The sequence below is a fragment of the Drosophila rhopaloa genome, unplaced genomic scaffold, assembly GCF_018152115.1.
Source record: "Drosophila rhopaloa isolate 14029-0021.01 unplaced genomic scaffold, ASM1815211v1 contig_163, whole genome shotgun sequence".
NCBI lineage: Eukaryota > Metazoa > Arthropoda > Insecta > Diptera > Drosophilidae > Drosophila > Drosophila rhopaloa.
The window spans coordinates 5,661,561-5,680,732 of record NW_025335043.1 but is presented as its reverse complement, the minus strand read 5'-3'; the positions used below and the strand labels follow the sequence as shown (position 1 = coordinate 5,680,732).

The following is a 19,172-nucleotide window of genomic DNA, read 5'->3' as shown; positions in this document are numbered from 1 at the left end:
AAGATGTTTTACAATTGTTTGTTTAAGCAAACAAAATATTGGTGTGTGCATAGTCGCGATTCACCATATGCCATCGAGAATTATTTAGAACTAGGTTGTTAGTACAGCTAGCTTTTCATAGGCCTATATATACTCAACCAAAATAAATATTTAAATAAAGAGAAATATGAAATATGTGACTTTTAATTGGTGCAAGCTATAAGCTTTTGGAAATAAACTTATGACTGTAGACAAATAATAATGTCCAGAAATGTCCTTTTTGAATCCAGCCTTTCGCTGGTCGTTAAAATATGAAAAAAATGAAAACCAGAAAGAAAGCTTCCATTTTGAACTATTCTTTTTAAATACTCTTTTCACATTGTGCAACTGGACAAAAAATAAAACCATCGACGCGAATAAAAAGATCGTCGGTGGTCATTACTTTATATTTATTTTTCGTACATATATCTACATAGTGAAACACTATTCGAACTGGCTCTCAATGGAATAGTAGGTTTTAAAATAATATGGTCTTGACCATATCTTATAAACATTATAGGACTACGCGGATTCTGGAAGGACATTTAATTTATGTACGTTTGTTTATGTTTGTTTCTACAACTACAAGCTTCCAATTTGGACCTTCTAAAAGACACAAACTGCTAATTTGTCGTTGTTTAAATATTTATTTTGAGTGAGACTATAGGCCTATGATAAGCTGGCGACCATCTCTGTATGAACAACCTAGTTCTAAATAATTTTTGATGGCATATGCTGAATCGCTTAAACAAACAATTCTAAAAACATGTTCCACCGATTTGCCTATAAATACACTGGCTTCAGCCAGAAGAGGCACATCAGTCACAGTATCTGAAGATATAAACCAAGATGCGATCCCAAATAGCTCTGTTCCTTGGCTTGGTGGCCCTCGTTGCGACTTCCTTGGGTGCTGGCACCGGTCCCGCCACGCCCCCTGCTTCCGCAACGCCCCCCGCTTCCGCTACGCCCCCCGCTGCCGCTACACCCACTCCTGCCGCTACTCCCGCTGATCCTGCTACCCCCGCTGATCCGACCACGGCTACAACAACGTCGTCTGCAGCGTCAGCCACCACCACCAGCACCACTGCAGCCACCACCACGGCATCCACCAAAAAGAAGGCCACCGTCATCCACTACGAGCGCAAGATCAAGAGGCCAAGAACGGTCCGTAAGATCCACCACAAACGCGGAGGTGCGGATAAGGATTGAAGCAGATTCCCGAACTCGAACCTTCAGACCCAAAAGATTTGGCTAGGCGACTCTTAAGCATATATTTTTTAACACCTTTGTTATTTTACTTGTATTTTAGTTTTTATTACATTCGCAAAATTAAATGAAAAAAATTGAATGGTCCGTGTGTTAATCAGAGATCTGATTATAATTAGATTAAGTTATTAAAGTAAACTCCATCGATCCTGCGATACTAAATTTTTAACCCAATAACTGCACTTTTAAGCCCATAACTTTTCTTTCAAAAATCCGATTTCAAAGTGGCATACATACTCCATATGATTGTGGATTTATTCTGTACAAATCTGCGTTTAAATCTTGGTTTCAATTTGAAATATATGTAAATGATTGTGGTTCAATTCTCTAAAATTCTGTATCTTCATCTTGGTTTTTATTTTTGTGCCGATTTTTCGTCATTTTTATAATGTTAACCCCTTTGCAAATTTCAGAAAATGGCTTTACCAAAAAATGACCAAAAACTTAATCTGCTCAGCCCATAACTTTTCTTACAGAATTCCGATTTCATAATGGCATATATCAAAATGATTGTGGCTTAATTCTCTAAAAACCTGTGTCTATATCTTTGTTTGTATTTTTGGGCCGATTTTCCGTCATTTTTATAATGTAACCCCTTTCCTAATTTTCGAGAAATGGCTTTGCAATTTTTTTGAGCTTTCCAAATTTTTGAAAAATGGCTTTGCCAAAAAGAGACCAAAAACCTAAACTGCTCAGCCCATAACTTTTCTTACAGACATCCGATTTCATAATTACATATATCTAAATGATTGTGTTTAAATTCTCTAAAAATCTGTATCTTTATCTTGGTTTGTATTTCCAAATTTTCGAAAAATTGGCAAGATAGTTATTCTTTTTGGAAATGTAACCAAATGGTAAACCGATGGTTATACCGTGGGAATGCCCCTAATGACTGATTTGGTATTTTTTAAAGTTATTTAAAGGCTATTTCTCGCTGGGCGAAAGGCTATTTCTCGCTGGGCGAGGCGTTAGTGCATTCCTACGTGTTGCCGGCTGGTTTGGTCCAAAAATAAACAAACAATTGGAACTCTATTTTTGAAGGACGAGTGGGAGGATCAGGAACGGATCCGCCGCCATGAATGGGTCCTGGAAACTGGTCCTGCCCGTGGGCTTTGTGCTCTACTCGCTGCCACTGTTTCTGCGGGTGAATGGCACCTCGGACTACGTAATCGACGAGGAGTTCCACATCCCGCAGGGATTGGCCTTTTGCCGCAAGGAATTCGATGTGGTAAACGGAGGAGAGCAGTACATTCTGACCAGTTGATCATTTTCTCGTCCTTTTGCAGTGGGATCAAAAGATAACTACGTTTCCGGGCCTGTACCTGATCGCCCTCATCCTGAATCCTTTCAACATGTGCACGGTGACGGGCTTGAGGATGCTCAGCTTGGCCGGTGCCGGAATCAACATTCTGCTGCTTTACAAGATCAGGCGGCGCATCTTGGCCGGCACAGGGGGCAACTCGTATGCTGCCCATGAGGCTATCACGATGTCTGTGCTTCCGCCTCTCTACTTTTTCAGTCATCTGTACTACACGGATACCCTATCATTGACCATGGTTCTTATATTTATAAACTATTGGCAACAGGAGGCACACCTGCCGGCGGCGGTCTTTGGGGCCGCTAGTGTGCTCATGCGTCAGACTAACATCGTGTGGGTCTGCATGGCAACCGGAATGACCGTGCTGGACACGCTGGTTCAACAATGCGCCCGCACACAAGCCGTTCCCAAGGACAAAATTCGGCTAATAGGCAAAGAGGTGGGTCTCATTGACTTTTTTCCTAGAACACTAATTTTCTTATAGTCATAACAAACTAAAATTGTTTATGCATGTTTTGGTCTTTAACTTTCATATACAATTTTTCTTGTTTACCCTTAAATAGTTTACATTTTCTATTTCAGTTGTGGATACAACTCTTCAGCAGCCCCCAGTTGCTGTGCAATTGCATTCTGAGCATTTTGGCCAGGTGCTGCTTTTACGCTTCCATCATTCTGCCCTTTGTAGGATTCCTGTGCATCAATGGATCCATTGTGGTGGGCGACAAGAGTGCCCATGAGGCCAGTCTGCATGTGCCGCAGCTCTTCTACTTCGCTGTCTTTGCGGCTGGGTTTGGGATATCCAATTCCATGCGCCAGTTTCGACCGGCAGTGGAGCTAATCCGCAGGAATCGAGTGTTCTTCCTCCTGGCGACGCTGCTAGTACTGGTGGTGGTTCACCTGAACACCGAGGTGCATCCTTATCTGCTGGCCGACAACAGACACTATACCTTCTACATTTGGAGCCGACTTTACGGAAGATTCTGGTGGTTCAAGTACGCCATGGTCCCGGTATATTTGCTCTCTATTTCCGTTCTGTTTTGCGGACTGCGTCACATGCCGGACAGCTTCAAGTTGATGTTCCCACTTAGTCTTTTCCTGGTGCTGTGCTTCCAGCGACTCTTGGAGCTTCGCTACTTCTTGGTGCCTTACATCCTTTTCCGGCTGAACACGCGGCACACTCGCAAGGGCTATGCCGAGTGGCTGGAACTGGGCGCCCATCTGCTCCTCAATGTCGCCACCTTCTACGTGTACTTCACCAAGGAATTCTACTGGCAAAATTACCACGCTCCTCAAAGGATTATTTGGTAGTTCCCTAATAAGTCATTCCTTATCAATTCAAAACGTAGATCGGAAAATTCATTTACGTTTTTAGCATTTAATAAATAAAAACGGTCGGCATTTTCAATATTGCTTTTTATTTGATGCATTGCTACTTGAAGAAGAAATTGCTCTACGTTTTAGTCAAAAATTCCGGGCAGAGTCCGATAGATATTAAAGGGTGGTCAATGTAAATTAAATTAACAAATTTTTGAGTTTTATGTAATCTATGGACAATCTGGCCTTAAAAATTATGTTAAAAGCATTTCTGATATTGGACACATAGTTGGCAAGACAAAGATAATGATCTACTCTTCCAACTTCATTCGTCAAATAAAATCGGATCACAATAAAATGTATATGTGTATAAAATGTGTTTTGATAAATATGTTAAAACTTACGAGCTACCAAAATGGACTTCAATAGATAATACTGCCGAGGCTTACATAAAAAATATAGTTAGTAAAATCGTACACTTTGAGCATGCTGAGAGAAACTAGACAATCTATACGTTAATGATAAGTAATAATGCTGATCGCGTTGTCGAATGCACAGAATGCAAAACTAGGCAAGAAATGCCACTGACTATTGTAATAAAATGAGCACACACTTGGAGCGTTACGGCTGCAGGCCAAATCGTGATCTCAGTTTGGCACACAACCTAATAGAAATCGATATTCCCAGTCTCCCCGCCTAATCGAATGCCACCTTCCGGGTAAACGAGGTGAGGGAGGAGATCTCGCTGGGATTCGAGTCAGATGGCAGGTGGCTGAACTCGATCTCCTCGCTGGCAGCCGAGGCCACAATATTCTCGTTGGACTGCGTGGTCTCGTCACTGTGGTGCATTGTAGGCCATTGCTTGTGGCTGGGCGCGTATAGGATGAGCAGGGCGAAGATGTAGATGTTCCACATGCCGTACACGCCGGTCAGAAAGGCGGAGGTCAGCTGAATCTCCACGTTGTCATTCCAGTCCCATTGGCCCTCGGCCATTTGGCCCATGATGAAACCGGCGACAGTCAGAGCAGCACATACAAGGGTGGCCAGCATCAAGAATTTGAAGCGGTAGATTAGGCCTGAAAGTGGAAATATGTTACTTAGATTTTTAAAAATTACATTTTTTTTGTAAAATAGGACAAATTATGGATGAAAAATAACAGACAGGAAAGCAAAAACTTCGTCACGCCGAAATTTATATACCCTTGCAGCTGTTACAGGAATTATATATTTTATATACCTATTTCGATACCTAAAAACAATGAAGTAGACAGATACGATTAAAATTGATGGACTAGTTTGCTTTTTTTTTTTTCGCGCGGAGTCCCACGCGTCGAAAATGTGATTTTCACTGCGTTTTAAACTTTTGACTGAAATAATAATACTCCCAGTATTAAACCGAGATGTTTATAGAAATAAAATTATTATTAATCAATTATGTAATATTTTAGAAACCATCCCCATATATGAAAGCATAGAACAACAACCCGCTGACTTTTTTATTTTTTGGGCTTTATTCGCTCCGTTTACATAACGAGCTTTTTAGAAATTGTATTTTTTTAACTTTCCAGATATTGACTCGAACTCCTTTTGTTTAATAAGACAACAGTGTAGTTAGAATGTTACTTGGCAAATATGCCCGCGCATAATTTTTGAGAACAAAAGAAATCTGCCAAGACAAAATGGTATTATATTCTTGCGATATAACAATAAAAGAACATTAGCAGCTTTAATAACTAAGTTTTTCAGAACATATTTACATATTTGGTCTGCAAACAAGCGATATCTGGCAGTAGCTTCAGATGCTTTAGATGCCTTAACTATAAATAAGTCCATCCAGTGGTTGGTAGAATCAGAATCTCAAGCCCAGCTGAAAGAGAAGTCACCATGCGTCTCATCATTGCGCTATCCCTGGTCGTCCTGGCCACTTTCGTTGTTCAGTCAACGCAGGCGGCTGCCGCCGACCCGCCGGCTGCTGCCGACCCCCCGGCTGCTTCTTCCACCCCGCCGGCTGCTTCTTCCACTCCGCCGGCTGCTTCTTCCACCCCACCAGCCGCTTCCTCCGATACCACGGCTACCACTACCACCACCACGGTCGCCCCTACAACCACAACCACAACAGCAGCCACAACAGCAGCCACAAAAAAAAAAGAGAAGAGACGACGGTGGCGCCGAAGGGAGCGCGGCGGGGGGGAGGTCATCATTATCGAAAGGGGGGGACGACGAGGCGAAAGGGGAGGCAGGCGCTTCAGAGAACGCGGTTCCAATGACGGTCGTGGGGTTAGACGCGTTGTCCGTGAGCGCCGCTTTAGACGTTTTTAATCATAATACCTAAAAACATGCAATGCTTTTCCATGAAAAATAAAGTCCGACATTTCAAAAAAATATTTATTGTTTCTCTAACTCAACGAGTCACTTGGCGAAATTAAATTTTACTTTAAACCAAGTCAGGCTAAAGATGTTGAAGTTATGATTGGTAACGATCAATTGAAATCGTGTTAAGTTTGGAAAAGTTATGGACTCTGTAAGTCCAATTGTGGGTGACCTTTTATCCGATTCTTATTCTTTATTCTTTATCCGATTGTTCTTATGAGAGCTATATGATAAAGTCGCCCGATCCGTCTCGTTTCGACTTATATACTATTAGCAATAGAGAACTTTTGGGAAAGTTTCAGCAGATAGCTTTAAAACTGAGGGACTAGTTAGCGTAAAAACGGACGGACGAACAGACGGACATGGTTAGATCGACTCTAAATATATATATACATATGCTTTATAGGGTCGGAAATGTTTCCTCCACTGCATTGCCAACTTTTGACTTAAATTACAATTCCTTCTGCAAGGGTATAAAAACATAAAAAGAACAAATGATATAAGGATGAATTGGCAATTTTGTTTGACGTAAATTAATGTTATTTATTTGGATTTAACCCAATTGATTTGTAATTTGTTCAGATAATTAAAAGTGTTTTCGAATTACTTGATTTGTCAGTTAGAATACAGGAATATAAAAAAATGTCGACAGTTGTTACGACCTATGGTATATTAAGATGGTAAGTACAAAAAGACAACACTGAACGAATTGCTTTAGTAACAAATATATAAAACATACCTTTACTTTCGATATTATTAACAAATATCGAGATAAATCTCTCTAAAGCATATCCGCAAAGTTGGGTAAAAGCTTCGCACCAAGGAAGTGACACTGGGACTAAGAATGCCTTCGATTGATCTAAGTAAACTAATTAACATTTAAAAATAAACCGGGTTATCAAAACTAAAAGTACGACAATTGGACGCTGAAATGCCATGAAAAATCTTGATCTCTTGAGATTTAAGTGACAGGCTTGGAATTAAAAGAGTATTTAATTTATATAAAAGCGACACAAACTAGCTTTAAGTGTTAAACAAATTTAGAAACCAGTTTGATAAATTCGGAAAGATAAAACCAATTAGTTTGGCAAAGTAGCTCTTACCTTCGTAGTGAAGTCTACGCGCCTGGGACATAGATGGCAGAGATGTGCGCTTGTCGCCAATGTTCCTGAACACCTTCCAGATCATGTAGCACAGGAACAGGAAGTAAATGGCCGCCGATACTCCGGCCAGCACAATGAAGGTCATGGCCACCTTAGCGCCCAGCGGTGTTGCCCAGATGGAGTAGAATGGATTGCGCAGCTGCACGCCCCTTTCGCAGATGTCAAAGACGAACAGAGAGATGCAGCCCACCACGACGGCCGAGAGATGTTTCCAGTAGCGCGACCGGATGGTCGACTTGTTGGGCGCATCCTGGATGAGCATGTGCTCGCCGGCGAAGACCAGCCAGAAGGAGAGCAGCATGGCGTAAAAGATGCCCTGGCGAATGTCACTTAGCAGGAGCATGTACGGCATCTCGAAGACCAGCGACAAGTACTCCAGGGGCAGGTTCATGAAGGTCAGAGCGGCTCCCAAATAAATGAGCATGTACTCCAGCAGGGCAGGCGATCGCTGCAGCAGGTGCACGCGCCTCCAAAACCAGATCATAATGCCCACCACAAAGGGAAACAGCACAGTCTTCAGCAGCAACCAGATCCGGGTGAAACCTCCGTTTTGGTGAATGGCGGTCAGTGTGAGATCATGCATATGGCCGAACTGCAGGTTCGTTTGGCGTGGCGTGTCCAGCGGGAAGCGCAGGTTAAGCAGATAAAAGCTGTGGTGCAAAGCGCCCAGTTCGAATAGGGGTATCATGTCGCAGGAGTAGAGCGTCTCCGTGGTACTCACTTGACCAGCGCTCACGCAGTCCAGGTAGCGATGCTCCACACCATGGGCGTACAACTTCCACCCGTTGTCCGGATCTCCCTTATTGCGGTAGGCCAAGCGCATGTCGATGGTCAGCTGCAGTTCCCTGGGCGGCTCCCTCAGCTCCGAGGAGGAATCATAGCCAAACTCCACCTGCAGCACTCCGATGAGATTCTGCTGCCAGCGGGAGTAGTCCAGGTCGCGTAAATCACGTGGAAGTGGCATCTGGAAGACATGTACCAGCTCATTGGCCATCTTCATGGAATCCCGCTCCACGTCGTCCCGCGTTACCGGGATGCAGGCTCCTGCCCCGCGGGAGTACAACAGGAATCCGGTGTCATTCTGGCGTGCGTGATCCTCGCGGCACAGCGATCCCAGCACAATGACATGGCCGGCGGGCATCGGTGCATATAGACCACCCAGGAGGAAGCACAGCACTTGGCACAGCAGCAAACTGGCCACCAATATGGACAGCTTCCGGCCGCTCAGGTTCTCCAGTATGGTGCCCGACATCTTGTCTATTCGAGGGTGTGGAGCTCACTGGTTCACCGCCCTGCGTTCGCTTTGAGTGCACAGATAGGTGTGCGTAATGTAAACAATTTACTGCACTTGAAAATTACACTTCAAACGAGCCGCCGTCGCCGCAAACAGAAAAAATCCAGAACCAAGAAACAAAAAAATAGCATGACCTTATACTGACTTTTTAAATATACCAGATGCTGGCCAAAAATATACCACAAGCTATTTGATATTTTAAATATACCGTACTTGGCTTATTTTAGTTTTTAATTTTTGTTGAAAATAGTTTTAAATATATTTAAAATTTTAAGTTTTATTTGGCTTTGTTTATATTTTTATATTTGTATAAATTTTTTTTTTCTTCAGTCGTGAAAGAAATTTATTATATGTTCAGAAAAATCGTTGATATACAGTTTGGGAAGTTATTGCATTGCCATATTTTGATTTTGGCGCTCACTTGAAATTCGTGTTTTATTTTGTTTCATTATTGTATGCTTAAAGAATTTATTTTTTTTAATTTTATAAAATAACGTTTTCCGTTAAATTCAAATTTTTGGTTTTCGCTGATGTAAATTTTGCAGAAACAGAACATTTTTGAACAAACATTTTAAAAAAGCTCGTTATAATCGCCATGTTTACACTATCGATAGTGGATTCGATGTTTTGACAGCTCTATATGTTTGAATACCCGAAATCGTGATTTTAAACTTGAATTCATGGGTTGCCATCGCATAAACGCAGTAGGCGGCCATTAAAGCGAACCAAATTTGACAGAAGAGAGTCCTCTTCAGTTTTTTCGCTTTGCTTTGCCAGAAATACAATCCTTTGAAAGCCACCAGTAAGGACTCCAGAATTCATTAACATTTGCTATACACCACATTTAGATCTCATCTGGACTTCAGAATCCCACATCGTAGAATACATTTCCAGAAACCAAGATGACTGACCAAAGCGACCTGGACCGCCAGATCGAGCAACTGCAGCGCTGCGAATACATCACGGAGGCCGAGGTCAAGGCCCTGTGCGCCAAGGCCCGGGAGATCCTGATGGAGGAGAGCAATGTGCAGCGCTTGGACTCGCCGGTAACCGTTTGCGGCGACATCCATGGCCAGTTCTACGACCTGAAGGAGCTGGTCAGGGTGGCCGGTCCTGTGCCCGATAAGAACTTCATCTTCATGGGCGACTTCGTGGACAGGGGACACTACAGCGTGGAGACATTTCTGCTACTTTTGGCCCTGAAGGTGCGCTATCCGGACCGCATTGCCCTGATCCGCGGCAATCACGAGTCCCGTCAGATCACCCAGGTGTACGGATTCTACGACGAGATCATGCTTAAGTATGGATCTCCAGCCGTCTGGTTCTACTGCACGGACATCTTCGACTACCTCAGCCTGGCGGCCATTATCGATGGCAAGGTTTTCTGCGTCCACGGCGGCCTGTCGCCGGCCATCCACTCCCTGGATCAGATCCGTTGCCTCGATCGCAAACAGGAGGTGCCGCACGAGGGACCTATGTGCGACCTGCTCTGGAGCGATCCGGAGGAGCAGGTCGGCTGGGGAGTGTCGCCACGGGGTGCGGGCTACCTCTTCGGACGCGATGTGGTCGCCCAGTTCAACAGCGCCAACGATTTGGACATAATTTGCCGTGCCCACCAGCTGGTGATGGAGGGCTACAGGTGGCACTTCAATCAATCCGTCGTGACTGTGTGGTCGGCTCCTAACTACTGCTACCGGTAAGTGGCTCAGTTCCGAGTTGCCCCTAATTCTTTGCTAACGATTTCCGGTGTTCCTCTCGCAGCTGCGGCAATGTGGCTGCCATCCTGGAGCTGGGCAATGACTGCTCCAATCGCGACTTTGTTATCTTTGAGGCGGCTTCAACAGAAAATCGCCTTGTTCCCCTGAAGAAGCCGAACGCGGATTACTTCCTCTAGGGTGATTCGAGTCTTTTCCGCTCCTCATCAACTTCATTGTACTGGAATGGAGGCTTAAAACATCAGAAATAACGAAAACTACCAGAGTGCCTAAGCAAAAGTCAAGGATTTGTAGTTCATTGCTTAAAAGCCTTGCTTTGCATTTAGCTATTAACTTATAGAATTGATACTTCGTACCTATTGCCAACTTTCTTCCAAGAAAACTTGAGAAAGTAGTCGTTTGTATTATGTAAGAACAGCTATAAGTACGACTCAAATTGGCATACGAATAATAAAGATCTTAAGCTGAAGCACACAGCTTGTGTCAAAATAAGATCTTAAGATCAAAGTTTAGTTTTTCCTAAGTTTATTTATTTGTCTATACTTAGAATAAGGTTAAATTTTTTTATCGTAAAGTGGGAGGGACAATATCATCATTATAATCGTGGGTGGTCTCTTTATATCCATCTTAGCTTGATATTTCAAGTGTGCACTGAATTTCGCTTCATCTTTCTTGATAAAAGTTTCTTAGCAACCGATTTGAATTTCCCAAACCGCCAAGTAACCGTGGGACGATGTTGCCCCATCATCGCGTTATTGTTATCATCGCGGCGGCTCCAAAAACAGCTGTTCGGACTCCCCAGCTGATATTACGACAGGTGGCGGCCGAGGGTTAATTGTGTGAACTTTACAGCGGGCGTACGGAAAATGCGACCTCTCCAGGTGAGTTATCTATCTCTACGGTCCGTAAAATCCTTGTAATCATGATACTGACTTATTCTCCTACAGCGTGTGCGGCAGCTGCTGAGCGTGGGAGGCCGGATTCGGGAAAGAAGACTACTCCACGGCCAGCGGAAAGTTTCTGCCCCGAAAAAGGGTTTTCCTGTGCTGAGACTGGGTCTCCTGGCAGCCGGAGCCGTAGCTCTTGGTTACGATGGAATAGTAAACGACTTCACCTACTGTGGTGCCTCCGTTCGATTTGTACGGTCCCTCAAAACCGCCGGATTGATTGCCGCCGACTATCTGCGGCTGGACGAGAACGATGCAGAGTACGAGACGAAGGTGAAGGTCCTGCACAAGAAGAGTGCCGAGCGACTGCTGGAGACGTGCCTACTTAACGGCGGTCTGTACATCAAGGTGGGTCAGGGGTTCGCCGCCATCAATCACATCCTGCCCGTGGAATACACCAGCACGCTGTCCAGGCTGCAAGATCGCTGCCTGCCTACCAGTCAGGCGGATGTCCAGAAGGTCTTTCGCAAAGACTTTGGCCAGCTACCCGAGGAGATATACCAGGAATTCGACTATAAGCCCGTGGCGGCTGCCAGTTTGGCGCAGGTTTTTAAAGCCAAATTGCACAGCGGCGAGCAGGTGGCCGTCAAGGTGCAGTACAACGATCTACAGAAGCGCTTTATTAGCGACCTTGGCACCATCATCTTCCTGCAGGACATTGTCGAGTTCTTCTTCAAGGACTACAACTTTGGGTGGATCTTAAACGACCTGCGGAAGAACCTGGTGCTGGAATTAAACTTCTTGCAGGAGGGCCAGAACGCCGAACGCTGCGCCAAGGACATGGAGAAGTTTAGCTATGTCCATGTCCCCAAAATCCACTGGTCGCATACAAAAACTGTGAGTATTCCTAAAACAACCTATGAAAAAACGAACATAAAATTTTACAACTATATCAATAAAATCTATTCTTGTTTCGGTTTTTAATTCAAGTCCTTGAGAAATAATAGTTAACTAAATTCCCTTTTAATAATTTTAAAATATTTTGTATATGTTGCAATGTTGTAGATATTGCCTTATTTTTACATTTATATGTTTCAGCGTGTTCTTACTCTTGAATGGATGGACGGCTGCAAGATTAACGATCTTGAGACGATAGCAAGACAAAAGCTCAGCCTGAAGGACATCGACGTAAAGCTCTTTGATGCCTTTGCTGAACAAATTTTCTACACTGGCTTCGTGCACGCCGATCCCCATCCAGGAAACAGTATGTAAACTTATTAAAATCACACTGTTATAATTTCTATTATAAGTTTCCTTTATTGTCTGCAGTCTTTGTGCGACCAAATAGTAAAAATGGGAGAGCAGACATTATTCTGCTGGACCATGGGCTTTATGAAGAACTGCCTCAGAATGTTCGAGGACCACTCTGCGAATTCTGGGAGGCCACTGTGCTGCGGAATGAAACCAAGATGCAAGCCGCCGCCGAAAAGATCGGCATCGCCGACTACATGCGGTTCGCCGAAGTGCTGTTCCAACAGCCCATTCGCATTCGAGGAGGCCGCATCAGGGGCAAATTGTCGCAGGAGGACATCGACCACATGCAGGAGATAGCCAGGAAAAACTTTGAGCACATCATGGGCACCCTTAAGGAAATGCCTAGGAGCATGTTGTTTGTGGTAAGTTCTATAATTCTCTAGATATTAGATCTTCTATATGGTGATCAAATTTACTTATCTATACATAAAAGCAAAGGTTGAAATTATTTTAATTATTGTATTTTAATGATAATAACGTTTTCCGGCACAGTATTTTCCCGTAAAAAATTTATTAACTAAAAATAGTTTTCAATGCTTCTCCATACGCTTATTTTGTCATAGATTACAGATATTAAAGTATTTTTAACTTTACGAAACTATACATTTTTACTTACCAAACAGGTCCGTAACCTGAACACGGTTCGAGCGATTAGTCATCAGCACGGGGACGTGGTCAATAGGCCTCGAGTCATGGCGCGATATGCCCAGAAGTGCCTTTATATGCAGAAAGAAGGGCGGTCTCCTCTGCGGTTTGTCCACTGGCTGAGTCGGCGCGTCTACTTCGAATACTGTTTGTTTTTGTCAGCCTTCAAGCTGCGCCTCCTCGACTGGTACTTCAATGTCCTCTATTTGCTGGGACGTGCTCCTGCCTCGGCCAGAACCGTAATGAGCGAGATGATGCAACCTCCGGAACCGGAGATGTTGAGATGAGTGTTTACTAGTAGCTTTCCCCCTAAATCATAAGTTTTAAAATGTACTTTTATATATTTATTAATTTTGCACTGACTCATTCCCAGAATATATTAAATAAAGAAAATCACTGAGAATGAGTCTGGGCTAAGGGTTTTATATGGTGTGACGAACAAATAATTATTGTAAAGTGATAAGCAATGTATTTATTTTATGCCTTTATGACGCTTTACCTTATCTTGCTATTAAGGTGTAGGACTTTTGAATAAATTGTTTAGTAAATTGGATTGCCTGACAAAAGATAATTTAACTGGCAGGTGCCTTTAAGTTGCTAATCCTTCAACACTTTGGCTAAGTCAGATCACTTCTGACACCCTATGACTTTTTCTATTTCCCTGAATCAAAGAATGCCGCATTCACGGCTGTTAAGTTGAGGTGTGCATGCTAAGTCTGGGGCTTTAATAAAATTGCCGGTGACTTGCCCAAGGTTATAACCAGCCAGACAGCCAATCAGCCAGTTATTGGGCCACTTTCACTTCCATTTAGGCCCTCCCAAAAATTCAACAAATCAATCGGGTAGCCTGAAACACGAGTGCTGTCTAAATTTAAAATGGCTGAGCAATACTGCGGTGGCACCTGGAATGTCCTTCCGGGTGTATCATTGGAATATTAACACCCAGTAATAAGTGCACACACGACGGCATCGGTACAGGTGTTCCTGCCTCAAAATAGGCACAAATGGGCGTCAACTACATATTTCCGGTTGTGTGGAGCGCCCTGACAGGCTGCAACATGCCAGATTCCAGCAGAATATCGCCTCCACCTATGGCCAAGCCCATGTCCCATGTCCCGAGAACCCATGTCCCACCCCTCCCCCGCCGTAACACTTTCACTTCTTGTGCCACATACATCGAGTTTCGTGTGCCGCACACAGAACTAAATTCAATTCAATTTCATTTAAAGTTACTTTCGCTGACTGACAGACAGCGAACGACCCTCTCAGCCTAAACCAAAGTCCCAAAACAGTGGGATGAAGTGGAAACTTTGGGTATCTCTTACTTAAATTACTTCATTACAGCTATAAACCTGATCTGATTTGGACTAGTCTTGCTTTTATTCCCCAAAGCTTAAAAATCTTTGATCCTTAAGTCTAAATAAATATGAGATATAATTAATGTACACTTTAACGATTGTAAATGCTAGTATATAATAATTTTTAATTATAATTTTTTACATTAACAGATGCAGGTAATTTAATTGTAAATTTAACAGCTTAAAATCATAAATGCATTGCTGTATCTGATCGTTTTTCCTACTCATTGTTACAATATTTTACACATTTGTATCTTGGACTTGTTTTTCTCGAAATTGTGGGTCTTTATCTAATGGTTTTTAGCAGTAATGGTGTGGTCTTAAAGTCTAAATAATTATGTGATTTAGTTAAAAAGTGGTAAATATTCTTACTTTATAAATCTAATATCTGAAGGTAACTTAATTGAAATCATAACAAATTGAAATGCTTTCCGGCCCATTGTACTTAACACCTGACTGGCTTCTGTTTAGTTGCGCATACGCCCCGTGCGCCCACGGCTAAATATGAAATTAAAAATCCATGCTGAAGTGTGAAATGCCTCGAAGCTGAGCTGGCTGACTGGAATGGCGGCTGTCTGCCTTCGCCGTGGCCCCCACCTCCGCCTCCACTTTCAAATCCCCAGCTGAGGCTCGACTTGGAGCCCGGAACCGTGCTTGGCGAGAAATCATTCGCCAACGAGTCGCAGAGTGGAGCAAAGGTCTCTAGCGGAAACGGAAATCAGCAGCTAATCAGAAAAAAATGAACAAAGAGTTTATCACGCAGGGCGGCACGCCCATTACCGTCGATTTGGCCACGGTAATTAGTAGTTATCCGCAGCCGGACGTGATTTGATCCTTGCGATTGTGTTCATTCGATTAGGATCTACGCAATCTGGTTTTCGGCACCGCCGCCATTCCCATGCGCGCCGAATGGCTGCAGACGTCCTTTGTGTTTGGGGCTCCCAAGGAGGAGCTGGCCTACGGCCTCCGTTCGCCCCGGAATGCCACCCGCGGCCTGCTATCCGTCGTCCAGGGATTCGTCTTGAAGTATTTGCTCTTTGCCCGGAAGACCAGTCGCGTCGCTTCGCTCACCGAGTGCGTTTCCATTTCCGTTTCCGGTCTGGCTGAGTTTCAGTTTGAGTGGGTTATCGAGAGTGCTTGTGTGTGTTTCCATTTCAGCCCGCTCCTGGCCACCGCCGAGATGCAACGCGAGGCCTTGTTCTGCGCCCTCTTGGAGATCCTGCGCACCATCTCGGACAAGGGCAAGGTCACCATAGTGCTCCCTTCCGAGGACGAGGTCTTCGTGGACCACAGTGCCTGCTACTTTCACGATTCCGTCACTGAGAAGGTAGGCGCCATCACTGTACAATAAATAGTTATTGATTATATAGAAACAGTAAGTTTGAAAAAATATCATTAAAATATCAAATTTAAAAAAAGGAATTTTTTATGATTTTTATGTTTTTAAATAAACAGATCTATTGGATAATGAAACAAAGCTAATCTAAGTTGAGTAACAGAGCTTTCAACTTTTAAGATGTATGATTAAATTAAGATTTCTTGTATTCTGTTTAGGCCTTCTAATTTTTGGAAAAACTGTTTAAAAAATGGTTGATCGAGAACTAAACCGTTTTGTTTCAAAACTTCCCAAACTTCTGAACTATTTTATAAATAAAGAAATAAATAAGTCTGATTCCCACCAATTAATCCTTTTATCCGTTTGTGCATCTGTTAGGTTTTCAGCCCAGTATTATATTTTATTGGTAAAATAAAATCTTTTCACTCCAAGATATTTCACATTTAGTAAACGATTTGCTGCCAATCCAGGGCAAACGTTTGAATAATTAATTAGACCTATATTTGCTTCATAATTTGTTTAGCACTTAAACTCATTTATGTATGAGAAATTAATACATTCCCTGACAAAATTCCTCTCCCAATTAGTATATTTTTTTAATAAACCTTTGCAGCTCTATGTTTTTACCCTTTCACCCAATGAGGAGTTGGAATACTTTTTGAAGCGAAATTTCAAATACGTAAGACCCACGAAGTTGACTATTTACTTGTACAGCTATTTGATCAAACAGTTTGCACTTAACCTGCCTAAAAGTTTACAGAGGAGGAGACCCCGGGCACCCTGCTGTTTCTTTATAGCGCCGTCCTCACGCGATCCATGGGAAAGTAAGATTGGCCCCAAGTGTCTGTATATGCGAATGCATTCCCCCCGTTTCAGAGACCCTTTATAATCCATTATAATTTACCTTTCGGCGGTGAATACTTTTAAAATGTTTTGCAGAGTTCGCACGGACTTGGATTCGGCAAAATCCGCACCCTTGACGTCGAGCAATCACGAGGAGGGATCCCTGATGATTGTCACCCTTTTGCTGACGGGCCGTGCCACGCCCTATATACACAATGGTGTTGTAAATGTGGGCGACGAGAGTAGCTATGTGGGTACCGGAAATCAGGAGACTTTTACCTCAATAACATCCTTCGATGGCGATGGGTTTTCAATTCCATTATTTCAGGCGGTTCCACAATACGGAGTCTTGAAACGCTGCATGATTGGACTTCTGCTCTGGGACATCGAGTCAGCTAGTGTACGTACAAATACTTGGAAAAAATGCATAATACATTATATTTAGTAATTTTCATTTTCATTTTTGATATTTCAAAACCAGATTTCAATTATTACCAAAATTTTAAGAGTCAAAAAAGGTTCTCATTAACCTCAAGTCCTAATAACTTATGATATTTTTTATCGATTTCAATATTTTTTGCCTATAAAAAGCCTTGGAATTCTGTAATTAATTCTGTTTAATATTTTCTATCTGCTCTATTTTACAGGCTGCGGTTAATCAATCTCGGCAGCCGGGCTCTCGCCTGAAGACGCCTAACTACCCCATCTGGATAACCAGCTGCACGGGGCACTACGGCGTGATCTTCAACAAGAATCCGGACCTGCTGCGCAACTATCATGCGGAATCGCGGTTCGATGTGAACTACTACAGCTGCTCGGGCCACCAGATCCTGATGACCATCGACAATCGCACGTACAACGAGCAGGCATTGGTCATGTTGGAGCGGCAACCAATCACGCCGGAGAGTACCTCGATGTCCGGAAAGGATGAGGGCGGGGGCGCAACGTCGCCGACTGCCGTTTCCGGAGGAGGAGGTGCTGCTGCCGGCGGCGGTGTGGGTGGCGCTAGCGGCGGTGTTGGTGGTGCTGCTAGTGGCGCTAGCGGTGGTAACGATGTGGTCGCCAAGGAGGAGTCGACGCTCAACACCCCGTTGCAGCGTCTGATTCATACCAAGTGGGAAGAGGCAACTATAAGCTTTCACGTGCAGCCATCGATGTTGAGTTATCTTTTTAGTACCACGCAGTAGAGTGCAGGATCGAGATCCAGGGGAACTAGTCAGATAAAATGTAGGAGCTCCTTTGCTAAAGTCAGACCGATTCACATTCAAGCGCAAGAGATATCATCAAGAATTAGTTATATCCGGAAAAGGTTTCGGGTTTTGTTTCATTCATAGGGAAATTATCATGAAAGGTTTAGTTTATTTTGTGCAATCTAAAAAACTGATTGATTATTTGTATTTAATTAATATCAGGTCATATAAATCTATACCAAATTGCACTTCTTTGAATTTTTAGGTATACAAATTCATGATTAGTTTAGAAAATTTCACATTTTAATTTACTAATTTTATTACTTTCATTTACCCATTTCAAATTTTAAATGCTTTCACAGTAATTCATTTAGGCATGAAAGCTTGTTATGTTGTCTCTTGAACTATGATATAAATCGACTTTCTTGGCGAATGACCAATGCACCAATGAATATAAACTAAAATTTATATCCGATTATGGATATAGATTGTTTTTATTCTCATACCAAACAAGTAAGTTCCAATTGCAATCAGCAGACAGGAAAAGCTGATTCTAAATATTTTCAAATCACACAACTTCTAGAGTTCTCAATTAAATCTTTTCCGAGTTTACTAATACAAATCTTCAAATCTTAGAAATAGGGTTGCCTTAAACCCCAAATTAAATATATGATATAGATTTAAATACTTACCAGATTAGTGCCATATAATGTAAGCTTACTAGATGATGCACTAAACTATAATTTAGCTAGCACAAATTGTAGAAGAATTCTACTGTTGCTGTCTATCCGATGGAAAATCCGTATTGGTATTTTAAAAAGATATATATGGTCGAAAATGAAGACATCGAACCAAAACAGCGATGGTAAATACACGTAAAATATTCCAAGTATCTGATCTGAATGCGAACGAGCTAAGGCAGATTTATGAAAAGTTGCACAGCACAGCCTTCAAAAATCTGCCTGGATGAAAGCCTCTCTTTACGAGAAGTGCGACTGCAGGACTCTAAACCAGTTGATTGATGCTGCCGCCTGAAGCCACTAGACGATATAATATTATCAGATTTTATGTAGATCACCAACATGCTTCGATTACTCCAACCGCACATTTCGCTATTGTCAAGACTTTGTTAAAATAAATA

The 19,172-nt window shown here is 42.8% G+C and overlaps 6 protein-coding genes across 8 annotated transcripts; 5 read left to right on the top strand and 1 right to left on the bottom strand.

The window, feature by feature from the left end:
* Nucleotides 1-867: 867 nt before the first annotated feature.
* Nucleotides 868-1,227, top strand: LOC108050404 (protein new-glue 1-like). The gene has a single exon (XM_017132084.2). It carries the CDS (start codon nucleotides 868-870, stop codon nucleotides 1,225-1,227), a length of 360 nt encoding a protein of 119 aa, XP_016987573.1.
* A 1,034-nt stretch (nucleotides 1,228-2,261) lies between these two features.
* On the top strand, nucleotides 2,262-4,007 carry LOC108050452 (putative Dol-P-Glc:Glc(2)Man(9)GlcNAc(2)-PP-Dol alpha-1,2-glucosyltransferase). The gene is made up of 3 exons (XM_017132148.2): nucleotides 2,262-2,512; nucleotides 2,571-3,041; nucleotides 3,185-4,007. Exons 1-3 carry the CDS (start codon nucleotides 2,360-2,362, stop codon nucleotides 3,908-3,910), a joined length of 1,350 nt encoding a protein of 449 aa, XP_016987637.1. The 5' UTR covers nucleotides 2,262-2,359; the 3' UTR covers nucleotides 3,911-4,007.
* LOC108050451 (protein wntless) lies at nucleotides 4,001-8,876 on the bottom strand. 2 transcript variants are annotated; one of them, XM_017132146.2, is made up of 3 exons: nucleotides 7,390-8,876; nucleotides 7,026-7,154; nucleotides 4,001-4,992 (listed from the first exon to the last, which is right to left on the bottom strand). In XM_017132146.2, exons 1-3 carry the CDS (start codon nucleotides 8,699-8,701, stop codon nucleotides 4,613-4,615), a joined length of 1,821 nt encoding a protein of 606 aa, XP_016987635.1. In that variant the 5' UTR covers nucleotides 8,702-8,876; the 3' UTR covers nucleotides 4,001-4,612. The 2 variants fall into 2 exon arrangements, with proteins under 2 accessions (XP_016987635.1, XP_016987636.1); XM_017132147.2 differs by lacking the exon at nucleotides 7,026-7,154 and having other exon boundaries at nucleotides 7,390-8,874.
* Nucleotides 8,877-9,452: 576 nt separating this feature from the next.
* LOC108050408 (serine/threonine-protein phosphatase 4 catalytic subunit-like) lies at nucleotides 9,453-10,958 on the top strand. 2 transcript variants are annotated; one of them, XM_017132088.2, is made up of 3 exons: nucleotides 9,453-9,545; nucleotides 9,610-10,439; nucleotides 10,505-10,958. In XM_017132088.2, the coding sequence occupies exons 2-3, from the start codon at nucleotides 9,646-9,648 to the stop codon at nucleotides 10,635-10,637; spliced, it is 927 nt and encodes a 308-aa protein (XP_016987577.1). In that variant the 5' UTR covers nucleotides 9,453-9,545; nucleotides 9,610-9,645; the 3' UTR covers nucleotides 10,638-10,958. The 2 variants fall into 2 exon arrangements, with proteins under 2 accessions (XP_016987577.1, XP_016987578.1); XM_017132089.2 differs by having other exon boundaries at nucleotides 9,460-9,545; nucleotides 9,625-10,439.
* Nucleotides 10,959-11,217: 259 nt separating this feature from the next.
* Nucleotides 11,218-13,857, top strand: LOC108050466 (uncharacterized aarF domain-containing protein kinase 5). The gene is made up of 5 exons (XM_017132164.2): nucleotides 11,218-11,339; nucleotides 11,406-12,242; nucleotides 12,444-12,609; nucleotides 12,675-13,021; nucleotides 13,283-13,857. Exons 1-5 carry the CDS (start codon nucleotides 11,325-11,327, stop codon nucleotides 13,589-13,591), a joined length of 1,674 nt encoding a protein of 557 aa, XP_016987653.1. The 5' UTR covers nucleotides 11,218-11,324; the 3' UTR covers nucleotides 13,592-13,857.
* Nucleotides 13,858-15,344: 1,487 nt separating this feature from the next.
* LOC108050409 (inactive ubiquitin carboxyl-terminal hydrolase MINDY-4B) lies at nucleotides 15,345-19,165 on the top strand. The gene is made up of 8 exons (XM_044457876.1): nucleotides 15,345-15,458; nucleotides 15,522-15,736; nucleotides 15,821-15,989; nucleotides 16,612-16,677; nucleotides 16,752-16,822; nucleotides 16,938-17,091; nucleotides 17,170-17,241; nucleotides 17,489-19,165. Exons 1-8 carry the CDS (start codon nucleotides 15,402-15,404, stop codon nucleotides 18,026-18,028), a joined length of 1,344 nt encoding a protein of 447 aa, XP_044313811.1. The 5' UTR covers nucleotides 15,345-15,401; the 3' UTR covers nucleotides 18,029-19,165.
* Nucleotides 19,166-19,172: the final 7 nt, after the last annotated feature.

Excerpts from the sequence above, each read along its gene's own strand:
- LOC108050409 (XM_044457876.1), top strand. The coding sequence starts at position 15,402 with ATGAACAAAGAGTTTATCACGCAGGGCGGCACGCCCATTACCGTCGAT. Across the intron at positions 16,823-16,937 it reads CTCACGCGATCCATGGGAAA|AGTTCGCACGGACTTGGATT; the intron begins GTAAGATTGGCC and ends AATGTTTTGCAG. Across the intron at positions 17,092-17,169 it reads TGGGCGACGAGAGTAGCTAT|GCGGTTCCACAATACGGAGT; the intron begins GTGGGTACCGGA and ends CCATTATTTCAG.
- LOC108050404 (XM_017132084.2), top strand. The coding sequence starts at position 868 with ATGCGATCCCAAATAGCTCTGTTCCTTGGCTTGGTGGCCCTCGTTGCG.
- LOC108050451 (XM_017132146.2), bottom strand. The coding sequence starts at position 8,701 with ATGTCGGGCACCATACTGGAGAACCTGAGCGGCCGGAAGCTGTCCATA. Across the intron at positions 7,155-7,389 it reads GCGTAGACTTCACTACGAAG|TTTACTTAGATCAATCGAAG; the intron begins GTAAGAGCTACT and ends AATGTTAATTAG. Across the intron at positions 4,993-7,025 it reads TAATAATATCGAAAGTAAAG|GCCTAATCTACCGCTTCAAA; the intron begins GTATGTTTTATA and ends TTCCACTTTCAG.
- LOC108050408 (XM_017132088.2), top strand. The coding sequence starts at position 9,646 with ATGACTGACCAAAGCGACCTGGACCGCCAGATCGAGCAACTGCAGCGC. Across the intron at positions 10,440-10,504 it reads GCTCCTAACTACTGCTACCG|CTGCGGCAATGTGGCTGCCA; the intron begins GTAAGTGGCTCA and ends TTCCTCTCGCAG.
- LOC108050452 (XM_017132148.2), top strand. The coding sequence starts at position 2,360 with ATGAATGGGTCCTGGAAACTGGTCCTGCCCGTGGGCTTTGTGCTCTAC. Across the intron at positions 2,513-2,570 it reads GCCGCAAGGAATTCGATGTG|TGGGATCAAAAGATAACTAC; the intron begins GTAAACGGAGGA and ends GTCCTTTTGCAG. Across the intron at positions 3,042-3,184 it reads TTCGGCTAATAGGCAAAGAG|TTGTGGATACAACTCTTCAG; the intron begins GTGGGTCTCATT and ends TTTCTATTTCAG.
- LOC108050466 (XM_017132164.2), top strand. Across the intron at positions 12,243-12,443 it reads ACTGGTCGCATACAAAAACT|CGTGTTCTTACTCTTGAATG; the intron begins GTGAGTATTCCT and ends TATATGTTTCAG. Across the intron at positions 13,022-13,282 it reads CTAGGAGCATGTTGTTTGTG|GTCCGTAACCTGAACACGGT; the intron begins GTAAGTTCTATA and ends CTTACCAAACAG.